This window comes from Heterodontus francisci, chromosome 31, assembly GCF_036365525.1.
Source record: "Heterodontus francisci isolate sHetFra1 chromosome 31, sHetFra1.hap1, whole genome shotgun sequence".
NCBI classification, from domain to species: domain Eukaryota; kingdom Metazoa; phylum Chordata; class Chondrichthyes; order Heterodontiformes; family Heterodontidae; genus Heterodontus; species Heterodontus francisci.
In genome coordinates this window covers 11,850,239-11,869,917 of record NC_090401.1, presented here as the reverse complement: position 1 = coordinate 11,869,917, position 19,679 = coordinate 11,850,239, and the positions used below count along the sequence as shown (strand labels likewise).

The 19,679-nt window shown below is 44.2% G+C and overlaps 1 protein-coding gene across 8 annotated transcripts in view; it reads left to right on the top strand.

The window, feature by feature from the left end:
• The window catches only part of col16a1 (collagen, type XVI, alpha 1), a 628,911-nt gene that overhangs the window by 353,308 nt on the left and 255,924 nt on the right, over positions 1–19,679 (top strand). For all 8 annotated transcript variants that reach the window (XM_068011105.1, XM_068011107.1, XM_068011111.1 and 5 more), the window contains 6 exons: positions 1,293–1,361; positions 7,942–7,995; positions 9,397–9,423; positions 15,141–15,218; positions 16,298–16,357; positions 16,522–16,593. In XM_068011105.1, the coding sequence (XP_067867206.1) occupies positions 1,293–1,361; positions 7,942–7,995; positions 9,397–9,423; positions 15,141–15,218; positions 16,298–16,357; positions 16,522–16,593 (360 nt within the window). The remainder of the gene's footprint in view (positions 1–1,292; positions 1,362–7,941; positions 7,996–9,396; positions 9,424–15,140; positions 15,219–16,297; positions 16,358–16,521; positions 16,594–19,679) is intronic.

Genomic DNA, 19,679 nt, shown 5'->3' with positions numbered 1-19,679 from the left:
TGGCTCATGGTCCCCAATATCTCCAATTTAAAATTCTCATCCTCATGTTTATATCCCTCCTTGTTCTCACCCCTCCCTGTCTCTGTAACTTCCTCCAGTCCTACAACCCTTCAAGAACTCTAATTTTCTGATTTGTTGCATCCCCTACCTCCTTTGTTCCTCCATTGATGGTGTAACTTCAGCCACCTAGACCCCATGTTCTGGAATTTCCTCCCTAAACTGTCTGCTTCTCTACCTGTCTATCTTTAATGCCTTCATTTTAAACCCATCTCTTGGACCAAGCTTTTGATGGCTCCTGCTAATATCTCCTTCTTTGACATGACATCCATTTTTATCTAATTACACTTCTGTGAAGGGCTTTTTTCTATGTTAAAGGCGCTGTATAAATGCAAGTTGTTGTTGATCTGAGAGTATTTGGTAGGATAGCATAAATGGAACTTTACTCCAATAATAAAAGCAAAATGTGCCAGACCTTGTTTTTATTTACTCTAATAATGTTTGATACTGACACTGGGGGTGTCAAAACATGGAATACATTCCATTCTCCAGTCACTTGGCTGACACAAAATTCATGCACCACAAAACCTGTGCTTGAACTGCACATTAGCAGCAAAGTTCTGAGAAAGGGCTGTGTAATTTTCAGTGCACTTTCAGCATTGTAAAACTGCGGAATAATGCAAGAGGTTTTGAAACGTCACAGGGAGTTGGTTTGCTCCACAATCCACTCCCAGATTGAATTCCTGAGTTGAGTGCGAACTTCCCATTGGAAATGGAAGGGAAGGGAAGAATAGCAATTGTTGAGTTTTGGGGTAAGTTAGTGTAATGTAGTGTTTATGTTATTGGACTAGTGATCCAGAGAACGTGAATTCAAATCCACCCTGGCAGTTTGAGAATTTGAATTCAGTTTTGACAAACTGGAAATAAGAGGCTGATGTCAGTGAAAGTGATCATGAAGCTATCGAATTGTTGTAAGAACCCAACTAGTTCACTAATGTCCTTACCCATTCTGACCTATATGTGACTCGTTCCACACCAATGTGGTTGACTCTTAACTGCCCACTAAAGTGGTCAAGTAAGACACATGGTTAGCAACAAGGGGTAGGCAATTAATGCAGCCTTGCCACTGATACCAACCTCCCATTAATGTTTGCCCCTACAGGGGCTTTTACACAGGCTTAGTGGGCATGCTACCCAGGCCATCAGTAGTGGGAGCCAAATTTATAAGAAATACTAGAGGCAAAATGTGACTGATTTTCAAACAATCGTATTTCTAATTTTATCTTGTGTTTTAGGGACAAGCTGGAGAGCATGGGATCCCAGGCCACCCGGGGTCCCCTGGTGTGGGGTTACCTGGAATGCGGGTAAGCACAATCTACTCAATTAAACCTCGTTAGCTCTGAGCTGCCCCTTCATCCAAGGGTGAACTCCTATGACTGGGCAGTGTGACAATGCCTTGGCGATTCAAAGAGATTCTCCACCTGCCCTCCACAAAGGTGCCATGAGTAATGTGGGGAACTTTAACGATAAAATGCCTGAAAGAAATGGAGTAAAAACAGAAAATGCTGGAAATACTGAGCAGGGCAAGAAGCATCTGTGAAGAGAGAAACAGAGTTAATGTTTCAAATCGATGACCTTTCATCAGAACTCAGGATGATATAGATGGGCTGGTAAGATGGGCAGAGCAGTGGCAAATGGAATTTAATCCTGAGAATTCTGAGGTGATGCATTTTGGGAGGACTAACAAGGCAAGGGAATATGCAATGGATGGTTGGACCCTAGGGAGTACAGAGGGTCAGAGGGACCTTGGTGTACTTGTCCATGGATCACTGAAGGCAGCAGCACAGGTAGATAAGGTGGTTAGGAAGGCATATGGGATACTTGCCTTTATCAGCTGAGGCATAGAATATAAGAGCAGGGAGGTTATAATAGAGCCACAGCTGGAGTACTGTGTACAGTTCTGGGAACCACACTACAGGAAGGATGTGATTGCACTGGAGAGGGTGCAGAGGAGATTCACCAGGATGTTGCCTGGGCTGGAGCATTTCAGCTTTGAAGAGAGACTGAAAAGGCAAGGGTTGTTTTCCTTAGAGCAGAGAAAGCTGAGGGGGGACATGATTGAGGTGTACAAAATTATGAGGGGCATAGTTAGATTAGATAGGAAGAAACTTTTTCCCTTAGCGGAGAGGTCAATAACTAGGGGACATAGGTTTAAGGTAAAGGGCAGGAGGTTTAGAGGGGATTTGAGGAAATATATTTTGACTCAGAGGGTGGTTGGAATCTGGAACGCACTGCCTGAAGAGGTGGTAGAGGCAGGAGCCCTCACAACATTTAGGAAGTATTTAGATGAGCGCTTGAAATGCCATAGCATACAAGGCTGCGGGCGAAGTGCTGGAAAATGGGATTAGAATAGTTAGGTGCTTGATGGCCGGCACACACACGATGGGCTGAAGGGCCTGTTTCTGTGCTGTATAACTATGACTCAACAGGATCCCAAGGAAATGGAGGCCTGGGACTGGGGAATATCAGGCCACCCTCCTGGGGTCAAACACATTGGATAAAAATCTCTTCTATCTGCTGGCTGTATGGAGTGCAGAGTGAAATGAATTTGTCACAGACTAAGTCAAGCACCTGGAGGCAAGAACTGTGCAAGGAAATAGCACATGATACCAGCCTGATTCAGAACGCTGCTCTGAGAAAAGAAAGACGTAAGACAAAAAATGCATTTTGTTGCGTTAGGGGCATTTTTCTGAGGGCTGGGACTGAGGTAAGTTGTTAAGGCAATGCTAACGGGAGCTTATTTCTACATATACGTACCTGCCCTGGGAACATTTGATGGGGATAATATAGAGGAAGCTTTACTCTGTATCTAATCCATGCTGTATTTGCCCTGGGAGTTTTTGATGGGACAGCGTAGAGCAGGGTTGTCCAACAGATGGCCCACGGGCCAGGATCGGACCTGCCAAAGGTTTCAAATGGTCCGCGGATGTAAACTGTACCTGGGGCCGTTCCTCATCCTCACCAGGGGATCCGTGACTGGAGAAGGGATATTTCCTTTTGTCTTCCTCTTGTAGACCGGTCTTTTATAAAAACATCGCACTGTCAGTTTCACAGATGACAGCTACTGAAGCAGGAATGCACTTCCCAACTTCAGACAGATTCGGGGTTTTCCAACTTTTTTTAAAAGCCCGCTGGAAAACCCATATCTATCTGAAGTTGTGAAGTGCATTCCTGTTTCAGTAGCTGTCAGCTGTGAAACTGTTAGTGCTATGTTTTTAAAAGGGGGGACAGAGAGAGAGGAGGGAAACAAAGAGACAGAGAGGGGGGAAACAACGAGGGGGAGGAAACAAATAGAGAGGTGGATACCAAAGAAAGAGAGTGGGAGAAACAAAGAAAGAGGGGGGAGCAAATAAAGAGAGAGATGGAGGAAACTAAGAAAGAGAGAAGGGGGAAACAGAGAGAGAGGGGAGAAACAAAGAGGAGAGGACAGAGAGAGAGGGGGAACCGAGAGAGAGAGAAACAGAGAGAGAAAGGGAGGGGAAACAAAGAGAGAGGGGGAGAAACAGAGCGAGAGAGGGTGAACCAAGCGAGGGGGTGAAGTAAAGATAGGGGGGAACAGAGAGAGAGGGGGAGAAACAGAGCGAGAGAGGGGGTGAAGTAAAGATAGGGGGGAACAGAGAGAGGGGGCAGCGGAGAGAGAAAGAAGGTTTGGACAGAGAGAGGGGCGGACAGAGAGAGAGAGGGGAGCCGGACAGAGATAGGGAGCTAGAGACACAAAGAGAGCTAGGAGGGGACAGAGCGAGAGAGAGGGGGTCACAAAGAGTGGGCATGACACAGAGGGGGGGAAACAACACAGAGAGGGGGAAACTCAGGGAGAGAGAGACCGTGCGAGAGATCAAGATCACTCCTGACAGATGGCTATCTATCCGGAATACAAGAAGTGTGTGGGCATACATTGACTACTTGTGCAAGCAAAAAAATACCAGGTATCGCACTAAATTAGTGTCCAACATAGTGATGAGAAAGTAAGTCAATAAATTAATTTTCTCATTTAAAGCTTGTTCACAAAAATGTACATTTGCTGTTGTTTTGATCAAAAGTAAAATAACTTTTTAATACCTTTATCTTTATGATATTGTTTCACTGGCCCCCCATGAAAAACAAAAGTTGTAATGTGGCTCCCCACGTGAAAAGGTTGGACGACCCTAGTGCAGAGAGAGCTTTACAGCATGTGCTGTACCTGCCCTGGGCATGTTTGATGGGACAGTGTAGAGGGAGCTTTACTCTGTATCGAGCATGCTGTATCTGTCTTGGGAGTGTTTGATGGGACAGTTTTGCTTTTTGAAAGGTGCAGAATCCCCTTCGAATGTTTGAATCTTCAAAGCAAAATACTAAGAAATCCCCACAGAGTCTGTAATCTCTGTAGGAATGCACTCCCTATCTGTGACAGATAGAATTCCGGTCACAATGCTAGGTATAGCTGCACAGGACTCAGTAATGATCCTGAAATACTGCTCCATCATTATCCATACCCTGCGATACTGCAGAGAACCCAGTGCAGGTATTGGATTACTGGCTGTGCCGCAAAGCTGTTCCAATCTTCTCAAGTCTGTTGGAGATGTGGACCCCATACAATGGCACTAATGGTGGGGGAGGGGGCACGATCCTACCCAACAGACCCCATGGTACTGAGCAAATTCATGACAATGGAACTATGAAAATTAAAAAGTAGGACCTCAAAGATAGTAATCTTCAGATTACTCCCAGTGCCATGGACTAGTGAATACAGAAATTGGAGGATAGAGCAGCTGAATGTGTTGCTGGAGAGATGGCGCATGAGGGCAGGCTTCAGATTCCTGGAGCATTGGGACCAGTTTGGTGGAAGGTGGAACCTGTACAGGCTGGATGCTTTCACCTCAACACGACTGGAAGCAATGTCATGGCAGGGAAGTTTGCCAGTGCTGTTGGGAAGGGTTTGAATGAGCTTGGCAGGGGAGGGGGAACCTGAGCATAGATTCAGGAGGAAGCTGGAACTCGAAGGCAGAAAGTTAATAAGCGAGTATGGAAGACAGAGGAAACAAAGAAAAAAGCTGAGAGTGCAGATGGGCACTTGGAAGTCTGATATCATGGCTATTACTGAAACCTGGCTTAAGAAGGACAGAAATGGCAGCTCATTCCAGGTGACAGGGTTTTCAGGCAGGATGGTGGGGTGCGGAGGTGAAAAAAGGAGTGGGACTGGTCGCAATATTGGTTAAGGAAATGATTATAGCTGTGAGGAGGGAAGCTATGGTAGAAGGAGCATCAAATGAAGCCATATGGGTTGAATTGAAGAGCCAAAAAGGTGCAATCACACTACTTGGAGTGTACCATAGACCCCCAGTCAGCGGGTGATAGAAGAGCAAATATGTAAGCAAATTGCTGAAATTGCAGAAACAAAAGGGCAGTTATAGTAGGGGATGTCAACAACCCTAAGATTAACTGGGATGAGTTTATTGTAAAAGCTACAGAGGATGCAGAATTCTTAAAATGCATTCTGGAGAAACCTTTTAGCCAGTATGTAGCAAGCCTATCAAAAGAAGGGGTGGTTCTGGTCTTAGTTTTAGGGAATGAAGCTGGGCAGGTAGAAGGGGTATCAGTGGGACAACATTTTGGTGATAATGATCATAATTCATAATTTAGCATAGTTATGGAAAAGAATAAAGGTAGATTAAGAGTAAAAGTTTTAAATTGGAGAAAAGGCCAATTTTTACTTAGCTGAGAGGTGATTTAGTAAAAGTGGACTGGAAACAGCTACTTGAAGGGAAATCAATGATAGGGCAGTGGGAGGTATTCAAGGAGATATAGAGGGTTCAGAACAACTATGTTCCCACCAAGAAAAAGTGTGGAACACCTAAATCTAGAGCCCCCTGGATGTCAAAGAGCATACTGAATGGGATAAGACAAAAAAGGGAAGATTATGTCAGATACCAAGAGCTCAAAACAGCAGAAAGTCTAGAGGAGTATAGAAAGTGTAGGGGTGAAATTCAAAAGGAAATTAGGAAAGCAAAGAGAGGGCATGCAAAAATGGTAAATAAAATAAAGGAAAATCCAAGGATGTGTTATAAATACATAAAGAACAAGAGGGTAACGAGGAAAGAGGAGGGCCAATTAGAGACCAAAACGGTAACTTGTGTGTGGAGGCACAAGACGTGGGCATGGTTCTTAATGAATAATTTGCTTCTGTTTTCACAAAAGAGAGGGATGAAGCAGACAATGAAGGAGGAGTGTGAAATATTGGATGGGATAAACATGGTGAAGGAGGAAATATTAAGGTGTTTAGCATCCTTGTAAGTAGATAAGTCACTACTTCCCAATGAAATGTATCCCAGGCTGTTAACGGAGTCTGACCATCATTATCCAATTGTCTCTGGCTACAGGTGTGATGCCAGAGGACTGGAGGCTGCTAACATTGTACAATTGTTTAAAAGGGAAGGAAGGGTGAGATGGAGTAATTACAGGCCAGTCAGTCTAACTTCAGTGGTGGGCAAATTATTGGACAAATTTCCGAGAGGCTGTATAAATCATTTAAAGAAGCATGGATTAATCAAGGACAGTCAGCATGGATTTGTGGAGGGAAGGTCATGTCTGACTAACTGGATTGATTGAAGTTTTTGAGGAAGTAACAAGGAGGATGAATGAGGGTAGCACGTTTGATGTAGTCTACATGGATTTTGGCAAGGTTGCACATGGCAGATTGATCAGTAAATTAAAAGCTCATGGGATCCAAGAGAAAATAGCAAGTTGGATCCAAAGTTGACTCAGTGGCAGGAAGCAAAGGGTGTTTTTGTGAATAGAAGGCTGTTTCCAGTGGGTTCCACAGGGCTCAGTACTGGGTCCCATGGTATATATTAATGATTTAGACTTAAATGCAGGGGCATGATTAAGAGGCTCGCAGATGATAAGAAATTAGTCATGTGGTTGATAGGAAGAAAGTTGTAGACAGCAGCAAGATATCAATGGACTGGTCAGGTGAGCAGAAAAGCGGCAAATAGAATTCAATCTGAAGAAGTGTGAGGTAATGCATTTGGGGAGGACAAGCAAGGTGAGGGAATACACAATAAATGGTCGAATTCTGAAAAGTGTCGAGGAACAGAAGGATCTTAGAGTGTATGTCCATAGATTCCTGAAGGTAGCAGGACATGTAGATAGGATAGTTGAGAAGGCATACTGGATACTCTCCTTTATTGGCCGAGGCCTGGGGTAAAAGAGCAGGGAGGTTATGCTAGAACTGGATAAAACGCTAGTTAGACCACAGCTAGAATACCGTGTAAAGTTCTGACACCACATTGCAGGAAGGATGTGATCACACTAGAAAGGGTACAGAGGAGATTTATGAGGATGTTGTCAAGAATGGAGAATTTTAGCTATGAGAAAAGATTGGAAAGGCTGGGTTTGTTTTCTTTGGAAGAGAGGAGGCTGAGGGGAGATTTAATTGAGGTGTATAAGATTATGAGGGGCCTGGAGTGGATAGGAAGGACCTATTTCCATTAGCAGAGAGGTCAATAACCAGGGGGCATAGATTAAAAATAATTGGTGAAAGGATTAGAGGGGATTTGAGGAGAAGTTTCTTCCCCCAGAAGGTGGTAGGAGGCTGGAACTCACTGCCTGAAAGGGTGGTACAGGCAGAAGCCCTCATCACATTTAACAAAATGCTTGAAAATTCATTTGAAGCCATAAACTTGCAGGGCTGCAGACCAAGAGCTGGAAAGTGGAATTAGGCTGGCACAGACATGATGGATTGAATGGCTTTCTGTGCTACAAATCTTTGTGTTGCTATGCTGTTAAACAAACTAAAGAGGAATACTTTGAATCAACACCCAGTTACCCGCAATTGGGCGTCATCATGTAATAAATGGGAAAGTCTCTCTGACCCTCAATGGACTGACTCCTGTTTGTATTTACCAGGGAAAGGATGGAGAGATCGGAGATTCAGGGTTACCAGGGAAACGAGGCCTGCCTGTAAGTGCTGTTCAATCTATTACTGATGGTCCCTCATTCACTTTTGCCATGGTAGATTCGTTAGCCAGCTCCAACTGTCTAGGGGCAGACATGATGGGTGAGGGGGGAGTCTGGTGCAAGAGCCGCATCCCAGGGAGCACCTCAGGACAGGAGCAGAGATATAAGAAGGAAACTAAAGGAGAAAGGGAGTAAGGCAAAGAGAACCATCAGCAGGACAGGGGTGTCTGTCCCAGGATTTCCAGAAACACTATAAATTATACCATTTCATGTCCTGATCTCCCCGCCATGAACTTACTCCACAATTTCCAGAAGAAGTAATTTGAATCTGCCACAGTGAGCGTAATGGTGAATCAGGGTCCTCAGGATTGGCCCAGACAAACACCTTACTGTGCTGAATTTCATCACTAGCAAAAGATTAGTTGGGTTCTGGACTCTCTCGGCTGCTGTGTTTACTTTTCAGGAACATTCCAAATCACAGATTTATCTTTTTTTACTATTAATTTAGAAAATGGCATCATAGTAATTTAAACGACCAGAGAAGGTTCCACAAGATGGTGCTGCACAAAGATGGATGTGTTGAGCGATCAACGGCAGAAGTTTGAGGTTGAGGTTATTGGAGATGGGAGGTCATGTGATGAAATTTCCAGGAATACATGTAATCAAAGTTGGTAACCCTAGGTCTCCAATATTAGGCAAATATTGAGTGAAAGGTCAGACAATTGTCTAGATTATCGAGAAAACCTTGAATGAATGAGCGTGCTATCAGCGAGGCAATGCTCAAAGTGTCTATGTACCTCTCTTCAAAGGGTTAAATTATGACAACAAGTTGGGTAAACCTGGCTGGTGTTCCTTTGAAGATTGTGGGCTAATCTGATCAAGGTGTTTAAAATGATTAAAGGATTTGATAGGGTAAATAGGGAGAAACTATTTCCTCTGGTGGGAGCGTTCAGACAAAGGGTCACAATCCCAAAATTAGAGCTAGGCTGTTCAGGGGTGAAATCAAGAAGCAATTTTGCCATACATCTGAAATCTGGAACCCTCTCCTGCAAAAGGCTGGGATCCTGGGGGACAATGGGAGCATTCAAGCCTCAGATTGATAGATTATTTTTGGGTGAGGTTAGCAAGTAATATGGAGCAAAGGGAGGTGAATGAGATTGATGATACAGATCACCAATGATCTAACTAAATGGTGCAGCAGGCCTGTGGAGCTCTTCCAAAGTTCCTCTGTCCACCAGTTTAATCGAGATGTTTGCCTGTTTAATATAAAGAGGGTAGATATATTATTATGGGCAATGGGATGCCCCACAAGCATGTTAAGCATCTGTTCACCACAGGAAAGTTCTCAGCTTTGAACTCTCCCAGTTACTGAACAAACTTCTTTCATGTCTTTCTTTTTTTTAGGGTATGCCAGGAATCAAAGGTGAAAAGGTATGCCCGTGTGAAGAGGTTTATGCATTTATTGTAAAATGCCAAAACAAAGTCTTGTGGATTGCGGAGTTTCCCAAGAGAGAGTCAGCAGGTGGAGTGGCAGTTTAATTGGTGCTAAGCATTAAAGTGGAAGGTCTCACTTGGAACAGCAACCCCTCTGCTGACACGAACAGTCCCAACAGCCCTTGTATCATTTCATTTACTGGGATTGTCCTGTCTCTATCAGAATGATACAGCAGAGAATCCATTCAGCCCATTGTACCTGTGCTCCTTCTGCCTCGACTCCACACAAACCCAACAGCTGGAAGCTGCAATAAAACCCCAAAGCTCATCCGGCACAGACTCAATGGGCTGGATGTTCCCACGGGTGTCGGGACCTCAATGTCGAGACCACATGCTGGTCCTGAGCGCGAGCATGGCCTCAGCACACCTGCTGCAGCAACTTTACATGAGGGGGCTTCCTAAATGTCCTCCTCCACATTCGGTGTCCAAATAAGGACGGTGGGTACACCCGGGAAGCGGGAGGCCCAATAGGAGGGCCCGTGGCAACGCCTGGACAACAGCCCCAGCTGGAGAGCTGCGCACTGCTGGAGAAGAGGGAAACCGGGGGTGGGGGGGGGGGGGGGGGGTGCGGGGAGCGAAGGGGAAGGGGAAAGGGGGGGGGGGGGGGTAGGTACCTCAAAATGGAGACTCTCAGGAAGGCTTCTTTCTCCAGTGATGAAAAAGATGACAAAGTACAGTGAGGGGCCTCAGGGTGGAGGGTTGACCCCTCCAGAAGGGTGCCTGCGGCCTACTCCTGGATCCCTGTGAGCTTTGCGGCTCCCTGATACTGCAAATTAATTCAGCCACCCAGGGCCCACCGAGCTCCCAATGAGGGGCATCCTCTACAGCATTGTCGAGCTCTCGACGCAGTGTGGGCGGGGGGGGCCTATATGACACTGGGAAAGTTGCAGCGCTATGAGAAACTTGCCCTTAATTGGGGCTTTAATTGGCTTCATTGCCCCTGCCCACCTCCATGGAGCCCCCTGGGAAACACACCTGAGGCAGGACAGCCTCGGGGAGCTGTCCTGACTGGGTTTTCCGCTACTTTCCTGGTCGCCCACCCACCCCACCTCCAAACCCATTTCCAGGAGGCTGGGAATATTCAGCCCATTGTCTCAACAGATTTGGCAGCATTATTTAATGGCATGAAAGTGCACTATGAGATTTCAGCCATATCAGTGGTGCTGAAGGGAATGATACCTCACATTCTCCAGTGTTAAATTCCTCAAAATAGCGATGGTGGTAACAGCTACTCTGAAGGGAATGCAGCCCGACTTCAAACTTATATGTAAATTGAAGTGCTCAATCAGACAGTGTGGAGGGAGCTTTATTCTGTATTGAACTCATGCTGTACCTGTCCTGGGAGTGTTTGATGGGACGGTGTCGAGGAACCACTCACTATAATATTTACTCTAGCTCCCTTCTGTAGTATAATGGTCTGAAAGGGTTAATGTTGAGAGAGTGTAAAGAATACCTCCTATCATGATGATGTAAGAGAGACTTGAAGATAGATGCAGCATGGCTTTAGAGGAGTCTCACGGACTGGTGTGAAGCTATACATAATTACAATGTAATAAAGGTTAATGTTCCAATTACTCCAGACTAAGGAATCTCTCTATGGTAGACTAACTAAACAAATATATAACAAGGTAATCAGCAGTGAGATCAAAAACAACAGTGGTTCTTATCATTCTACATCCAGAAGAAGATTTTAAAGAAAATGGAAGAGGGCTGACCTGGGAAAAGTGCAAAAACTGCAGAACTTGATAAGAGGCTGTGGAGAAGTTTCAGAGCTCCAGACACGGATCGTCGGGCAATCAGCAGTAGAAATCTGGTCCAGCGATAGAAGGCTTCGAGTTGGCAAACCAAGCAACGATCAAGGATCCGATGAGCAACCCTGAAAGAGGATCAAAATCTTACTCGGCAGGCAGCACCAGAAAAGTCCTTGACGGGGTTGATCTGAGGTCAGAACCATTGCACATGGTGACCAAAGCAAAGAGAGAAAATAAAACAAGGTTACAAATATTTGATTCTCCGCAAGAAGGGAGTTAAAGGATTATAGCAGTAACTCTATAAAACAGAGTTTAATACAAGGAGCAAATTAATCCTAAGTCTTGCAGCAAGATTTCAAAAACAGAAACATTGGCCATAGCGGAAGTCAGCGTGGGGCTGAAAAAGCACAGGCAAAATCCAATACTGGAGGGGAAAAAACCCCAAAAGTGAAAGTAAAACAAATTGAAGTATGGAGCTTAAATTCACAATACCAGAGAGGATTTTGGAGAGACAAAACTGCTTCCAAATTAGACAGCCGTTTGAAACAGAGCAAGTTAACACATTGTTGTATTCCATTGGGGCTAGAGCAGATGATATTGCAAGACAAGGCATTAATGAAACATCTGCCAAATTCGAGGAAGTTTTAAAAGCTTTTGATTCTAATTTCAACTGGCAGAGCAATGAGATTTTAGAAAGAGCAAGATTCAACAGAAAGGTCCAGAAATCAGGCACAACAGCTGATGCTTTTATCAATGACCATTATAGGCTAGCTGAAGGATGTGAATATGGAGATCTTAAAGAAGAATTAATGAATCCCTATCAGATTTATTGCAGTCTAAAGAAGACCTAACCCTGGACAAAGCTATTCAGATAATGAGACAAGCAGAGGTCCGCAAGAACAACAGAGCAATCTGAAAGGTGAAGAAAGACCTTGGTTCAGGAAACCTCCAGCAACCATACAGTTTCTTAACCAGAGGACTGTAAATGAAGCAACAGAAAAAAGGTACACTGTGGGAGGCGGGTGGGAGGAAAAGACGCCATTAAATCCCACCAGCGATGTGGCGGCAAAAGTACGCACAGTCACGAACAGTGTCCTGTAAACAAAGCAGAATGCTTCCACTCTCACAAAATAGGGCATTTTGGTAAAATGTGCCAAAGTAAAATCTCTACTCCCACAAGTTCAAAAGAAAAGCATTCAAACATAGACTGGTTACCGAAGTTAAACAACCTCCTTCAGGAGAGCACCCAAAACACTTTCTTGGTGAGATCAATGATCCTAATTAGGCATTTTGATCTGCAGATATACATGTCAACAGACATGTCACTAATTTTAAACTCGACACCAGAGCAAGTGTAACGGTCTTGGATAAAAAGCCATGGTTATCTACCCATTTTCTGCAACTGATAGAAACTCAGTTACATGGCCCAGGAGGGGTTGAACTCGAAGTAAAGGGGAAGTTTCAGGCAACACTCCAGTGCAAGGGAAAGCAAATATTAGAAACATTGTATGTTCTAAGGAATCAGGAATTCTCTCTCTTAGTAGAAGAGCTTGTATTGATCTTCATTTTATAAAGAAAATGGAAGAAGTGAAGCAACAAGAAGCCAGGAATCACTTCCAAGAGGAATTTCCAAAATTGTTTACTGGTCTAGAGAGACTGAAGACCGAATATAGTATTGATTTGCGAAAAGATGCTAAGCCAGTATGTCTTTTCACACCTAGGAAGATTACACACCCACTAATGAGGCTGTGACACGGGAAGTTGATCTGATGTCCTCAGCGGCCAAAAGCTTGGTAAAGTTATCCTAAAGTACTGTCTTCAGGAAGCTTGACGACAATAGTGGCTTTTGGCAAGTTCCATTGGATAAGAAGTCAAGGTTATTGACAACCTTCATTACACCGTTTGGAAGATTTTTGTTTTAATGTCTACCATTGATATCATGTCAGAACCGGAAATATTCTAGAGAACTATGTCGAATATTCTGCAGGGTTTTGAAGGTGTAACATGCCATATAGATGACATCTTAGTTCATCGTGAGTCCATTGAAGAACATAATCTGAGGGTTAGAGCGGTTTTGAATTGTCTGCAGGATGAAGGCCTAACACGTAATGAGAAGTGTGAATTTTCAAAAATATCCATTCATTTTTTTCGGACACAGTGTCAGCAGTAGCGCTCTCATGGCAGACCCACAAAAATTGAGAGCCATTAGCGAATTTCTACTTATTTCGGTCCAACAAATTGATCAAGGGTAGATGCAAGATGAAGAATGCATCTCTGTCCACCAATATTGCAAGCACGGTTAGCTGCAACAGAGTCCCAGTGGTACGAGGATGAAAATCATCTTCAAACTCAGACAATTTACCATAGATTTACTGGTATATGATGAGAGACTGGTGATTCCAGAGTCACTCCGGGTAGATATCTTGGAGAAAATACACCAGGGTCGTATGGGCATAACTAAATGTAGAGCACGGGCTCAGGTGTCCACGTGGTGGCCAAGATTACCGAAGGTTATCAAAGAAATTATTTCAAATTGCCACGTATGTGCAGTTCACAGACAGGATCAGAGAGAACCTCTTATCTCGACGCAATTCCCAACCAGACCGTGGGAACGTTTAGCGGTGGATCTGTTCATCTTTAATGGAAAATCCTATCTGATTGTAGTCGATTACTTTTCTAGGCGGATCAAGGTTAAATGTATGTACACAACAACAACTGAAGCAGTCATTCGAGTGTTACAAGAAATCCTCACAGCACATGGTATACCTGATGAGATAGTGTCTGATAATGGACCAATTTGCAAACAATTACTTCACGCACTTTGCAGAAAACTGTGGATTTGTAAATCTAACAAGTTCCCCTAGATATCCCAATCTAATGGAGAAGCTGAGCGAGCAGTCAGAACCATTAAAGCACTGTAAAAGAAAAATCAAGAATTCCAAACAGCACTTCTGAACTACAGAACGACTCCATTGTTATGTGGATTAGCACCATCCGAAATGTTAATGGGAAAAAAACTTAGAACACAACTTCCAATCCTACCCAAGAAGTTACCTCCAGGGCTACAAGTCCATGATGATCAGAAATTTCAAAACAGAAAAAAAGTCTTACTGAAAGCAACAAGCCTATAATTATAACAAGGAACCTACCAAAGTTGTCAGAAGGGTAAAAGGTATGGGTACGAGACCAAAGCAAAGGAGTAATTGTCCAGAGAGAGAGAATCAACAGCAATCTTATTTAGTAAGAACTTCAGAAGGTACTATATGAAGAAACAGAGGAATCTTATTCCTGTACATCAAAGACGCCAATCAGTCATTCATTTGAACGAATCAGAGGTTGAACCTGAAATTCAGAAAGCACCGGATACTACAGACCTCAATGAAGGCTGTCCAAGTCAATAAACAAGAGTTCAGAAAAAAGACTACCAATCTTCCTCATCTGACAACAACAAGATCAGGGAGAGTTGTGAAGCCTCCTAACAGATTGTTGTCAGAGACTTGGGGGGAGATAGGGTAGTATGTAAATAAAAAGTGAATGTATGTAATTATATATTTGGAGAAAGACTTGGGGGGAGATATCGTATAAGGTTCTGAAAGGGTTAATGTAGAGAGAGTGTAAAGAATAATGATGATGTAAGAGATCACACGTGAGAGAGATTTGAAGATAGATGTCGTGTGGCTTTGGAGGAGTCACACAGACTGGTGTGAAGCTGTATATAGTTGTAATGTAATAATAGTTAATGTTCTAATTACTCTAGATTAAGGAATCTCTCTAAGATCGATTAACTAAGCATATTAAGGTGGCAGCATACCAAATGAACACACAACACCTTCCTGCCACTCTGTTGCACGTTGTTACAGTATTTTTTGATAAATCACTGAAGCTGTACTTTGTGCTGTGCAGGGAGCAGCTGCTGAGCCTTGTATCTGTGTCAATGGGCCCCCAATGCAGCCAGGGGAAGGGCGATACCCAGGAGCTTCTGTAAGTATCTACAAAATGTGTGGCGATAACTAACTGGAGGCTTGTGTCCACGTACATATGCTCTGCATGGGGATCCTCCTGGTGATGGCAATGTTTTGGTTGTGTAGTATCTGAAGTCTGCAGGTTTCTCACCAATGTTAAAAATACAGTCAATCCAATATCCTTGCATTAATTTCAATGGAAATAAACCCGAGGTGGTGTGTAAGCCTGAGTAATCCTCCTGGCACAGATTACTTTTTGCTCCTCTCACCCACCCTCTCGGGGAAGGACTGAGCATCCCACAGGCTCTTGGCATGATCTTCTGTCCAGTCAATGAGTGTGGAATGGACAATGACTATCTCAGCCAGCACCTCTAGCCCCTAATGATGGTTTACCCCCGTCACTGCAGCATGATGCAGCGGAAGATTGACCTCACCTTCTCTGTGACTGTCACAGTCTCTCCTGTGCATGGTCTATATTTTGTGACATTGCGACTGTGCTCACGCTAACAGCCTGGTAACAACAAGGAGTCAGATGGAGCTTGTGCCCTGTGACATTAAGGTTACTCAAAGCTACCAAGAAATCAGCAGCTCAATTTTAACCTCATAGGTTCAGAGTTTGAAGCATTGTATCCAAACTGGATTATGTTGGGCTTGCTGATGTAGAAATTTAATGAACAGGGTTGAGTCCATGATCAGGCAGAGTGTATGTGAGCTGTGGGAGGAGACTAAATGGGTGGGAAGAATGTACATGGGTTGTGGAGTGACTGGGTTTGATTTTGCTCCCCTTGATTGTTGGGTTCAGTAATTCCTGTCAATAAGTTCTCTCAATTACATTCAGAGTATTTACTCTTCCCAAAATCAACCAAATAGACAGAAAATCATCAGCAAATAATATTATACACAATTCCATGTACATGTTTGACCTTTGAGTGGGTTACCTAATGGTGGCATTCCTTCTTTTTATGGACTCTTATGAGAGACATCCAACAAACATTGCTGCAAGAATCTGTGCAGATTGGTTTTCATGATAAGTTGCTGACCTGTATCACGTTGACCTGTTTTCATTGACTTAGCACCTTGCTCTTTGATTTACTGAAGGGAGAACAAGGCCATCCAGGTGCCCCGGGCGAGCGAATGACATGGGCTCTGGGTCCTCTGGTAAGTGTGACTTTCTGCACAATTGGCTTCTTGCCTTTAACTGCCCGTTTACCTTAACCTTCTACCGTTAGACAAAGACACAGCAAACATGTAAAACTTCAGCAGTTAAATTTCAATCTTTATTTTCAGTTGACAAAATCATTTTTTCAATTGATTTTCGCCAGGGCCCACCTGGACCACCTGGACCACCTGGGCCTCCAGGACCAGCAGGATTACCTGGAGGAAATGGCCGGCAGGTAAGATTTGTAGAAGAAACAAATCACACAGAGGGAAAAAAGTCAATTCAGCTCAACGCGTGCTGCTTGGAAATGGTTATCCACTGTAATACTCTGATCTACCCACACCCCCTCACTTTAATACTGTGATAAACCCAACACCCCTCAATATTACACTCTGATATACCCCACACCCCTCACTAACATTCTGATATGCCCCACAACCCTACTGTAATACACAGACATACCCCACACCCCTCACTAAAAAACTCTGACATATCCCGCACCCTCACAGTTACCCTCTGATATACCCCACAACCCTCACTGTAACACTGATATACCCCACGCCCCTCAATATTACACTCTGTTATATCCCACACCCCTCACCGTAACTCTCTGATATACCCACACCCCTTCCTGTAACACTCAATATACCCCACACCCCTCACTGTAACACTCTGATATACCCCACACCCCTCACTGTAACACTCTGATATACCCCACACCCCTCACTGTAACACTCTGATATACCCCACACCCCTCACTGTAACACTCTGATATACCCCACACCCCTCACTGTAACACACTGATGTAGCCCACACCTAATTTTCCTGCTACGTTGGCTGCAAATAAATCACTAAAAGCCACTTGAAAATTATTTCACATCATGACAATAAGTCATTCTAAACTGAAAACGAGTAACCTGGGCAGTAACACACATGAACTCTTGGCTCTGTCACTGATCCAGAGGCCCAGGGACAGATCCCTGACTCTCTTACTGATCCAGAGGCCCAGGCACCTGAACTGGAACGGGACCAGCAACCTTGCTGGGAGGTCTGCTAGTGCTGTTGGGGTGGGCGGGGGCATTTAAACTATATTGGCAGGGGGATGGGATACAGAGTGGAAGCACAGTAGGGGTGTTGTACAATCAAATATAAATGAGAAGCTAAATCAGTCTGGAGGGCAGAGTAAATATAGACCTGTTAAGGCTCAAGCAAATAATGCAAGGCTGGATTGTATCTATTTTAATGCAAGGAGTCTTACTAGTAAGGCAGATGAAAAGAGGGCGTTGATTAACACCTGGGAATATGATATTATTGCTATCACAGAGACATGGCTGAGGAAAGGGCAGGACTGGCAGCTTAATATCCCAGGGTATAGAATCTTCAGACATGTTAGGGGAGGGGGTAAAAGAGGCGGTGGCATTGCACTGTTGATTAAAGAGTCAATTACTGCAGCAAGGAGGACATAGGTGAGCTTTTAAATGATTACTTTTCATCTGTGTTCACTATGGAGAAGGACGATGTAGGTGTAGAGATCAGGGAGGGGGATTGTGATATACTTGAACATTTTAGCATTGAAAGGGAGGAAGTATTAGCTGTATTAGCGGGCTTAAAAGTGGATAAATCCCCAGGCCCAGATGAGATGTATCCCAGGCTGTTATGTGAGGCAAGGGAGGAGATAGCAGGGGGCTCTGACACAAATTTTCAGATCCTCTCTGGCCACAGTAGAGGTACCAGAGTATTGGAGGACAGCGAATGTGGTATCATTATTCAAGAAGGGTAGCAGGGATAAACCAGGTAATTACAGGCCAGTAAGTCTAACATCAGTGGTAGGGAAACTATTGGAAAAAATTCTGAGAGACAGGATTAATCTCCACTTGGAGAGGCAGGGATCAATCAGGGATAGTCAGCATGGCTTTGTCAGGGGGAGATCTTATCTAACTAACTTGATTGAATTTTTCGAGGATGTGACTAGATGTGTAGATGAGGGTAAAGCAGTTGATGTAATCTACATGGACTTCAGTAAGGCTTTTGATAAGGTCCTGCATGGGAGATTGGTTAAGAAAGTAAAAGCCCCTGGGATCCAGGGCAATTTGGCAAATTGGATTCAAATTTGGCTTAGTGGCAGGAGGCAGAGGGTGATGGTCGAGGGTTGTTTTTGTGAATGGAGGCCTGTGACCAGTGGTGTACCGTAGGGATCAGTGTTGGGACCCTTGCTGTTTGTAGTGTACATTAATAATTTAGACGTGAATATAGGAGGTTTGATCAGTAAGTTTGCAGATGACACGAAAATTGGTGGTGTCATAAAGAGTGAGGAGGAAAGCCTTAGATTACAGGAAGATATAGATGGGCTGGTAAGATGGGTGGAGCAGTGGCAAATGGAATTTAATCCTGAGAACTGTGAGGTGATGCACTTTGGGAGGACTAACAAGGCAAGGGAATATACAATGGATGGTAGGACCCTAGGGAGTACAGAGGGACCTTGGTGTACTTGTCCATAGATCACAGAAGAAAGCAGCACAGGTAGATAAGGTGGTTAGGAAGGCATATGGAATACTTGCCTTTATTAGCCGAGGCATAGAATATAAGAGCAGGGAGGTTATGATGGAGCTGTATAAAACGCTGGTTAGGCCACAGCTGGAGTACTGAGTACAGTTCTGGTCACCTCACAATAGGAAGGATGTGATTGCACTGGAGAAGGTGCAGAAGAGATTCACCAGAATGTTGCCTGGGCTGGAGCATTTCAGCTATGAAGAGAGACTGGATAGGCTAGGGTTGTTTTCCTTCGAGCAGAGAAGGCTGAGGGGGGACCTGATTGAGGTATACAAAATTATGCGGGGCATTGATAGGATAGATAGGAAGAAACTTTTTCCCTTCGGGGAGGGGTCAATAACCAGGGGGCATAGGTTTAAGGTACGGAGCAGGAGGTTTACAGGGGAGGGGAGTTGAGGAAAAATGTTTTCACCCAGAGGGTGGTTGGAATCTGGAACACACTGCCTGAAGAGGTGGTAGAGGCAGGAACACTCACGACATTTAAGAAGTATTTAGATGAGCATTTGATATGCCATAGCAAACAAGGCTATGGGCCAAGTGCGGGGAAGTGGGATTAGTTTTGGACGGATGCTTGATGGTCGGCGCAGGCGAGTTGGGCCGAAGGGCATGTTTTTGTGCTGTAAAACTCTATGACTCTATGACAGACCCCTGACTAAAACAAGACACCTCCCGACAACACTGACTTAATCCATTGCTTCTGCTTCCTTCACGAACAACAACAGTGCCCAAAGTGCCTTCCTCACCCTGTGACAGTACACTCTTGCTGGGGTG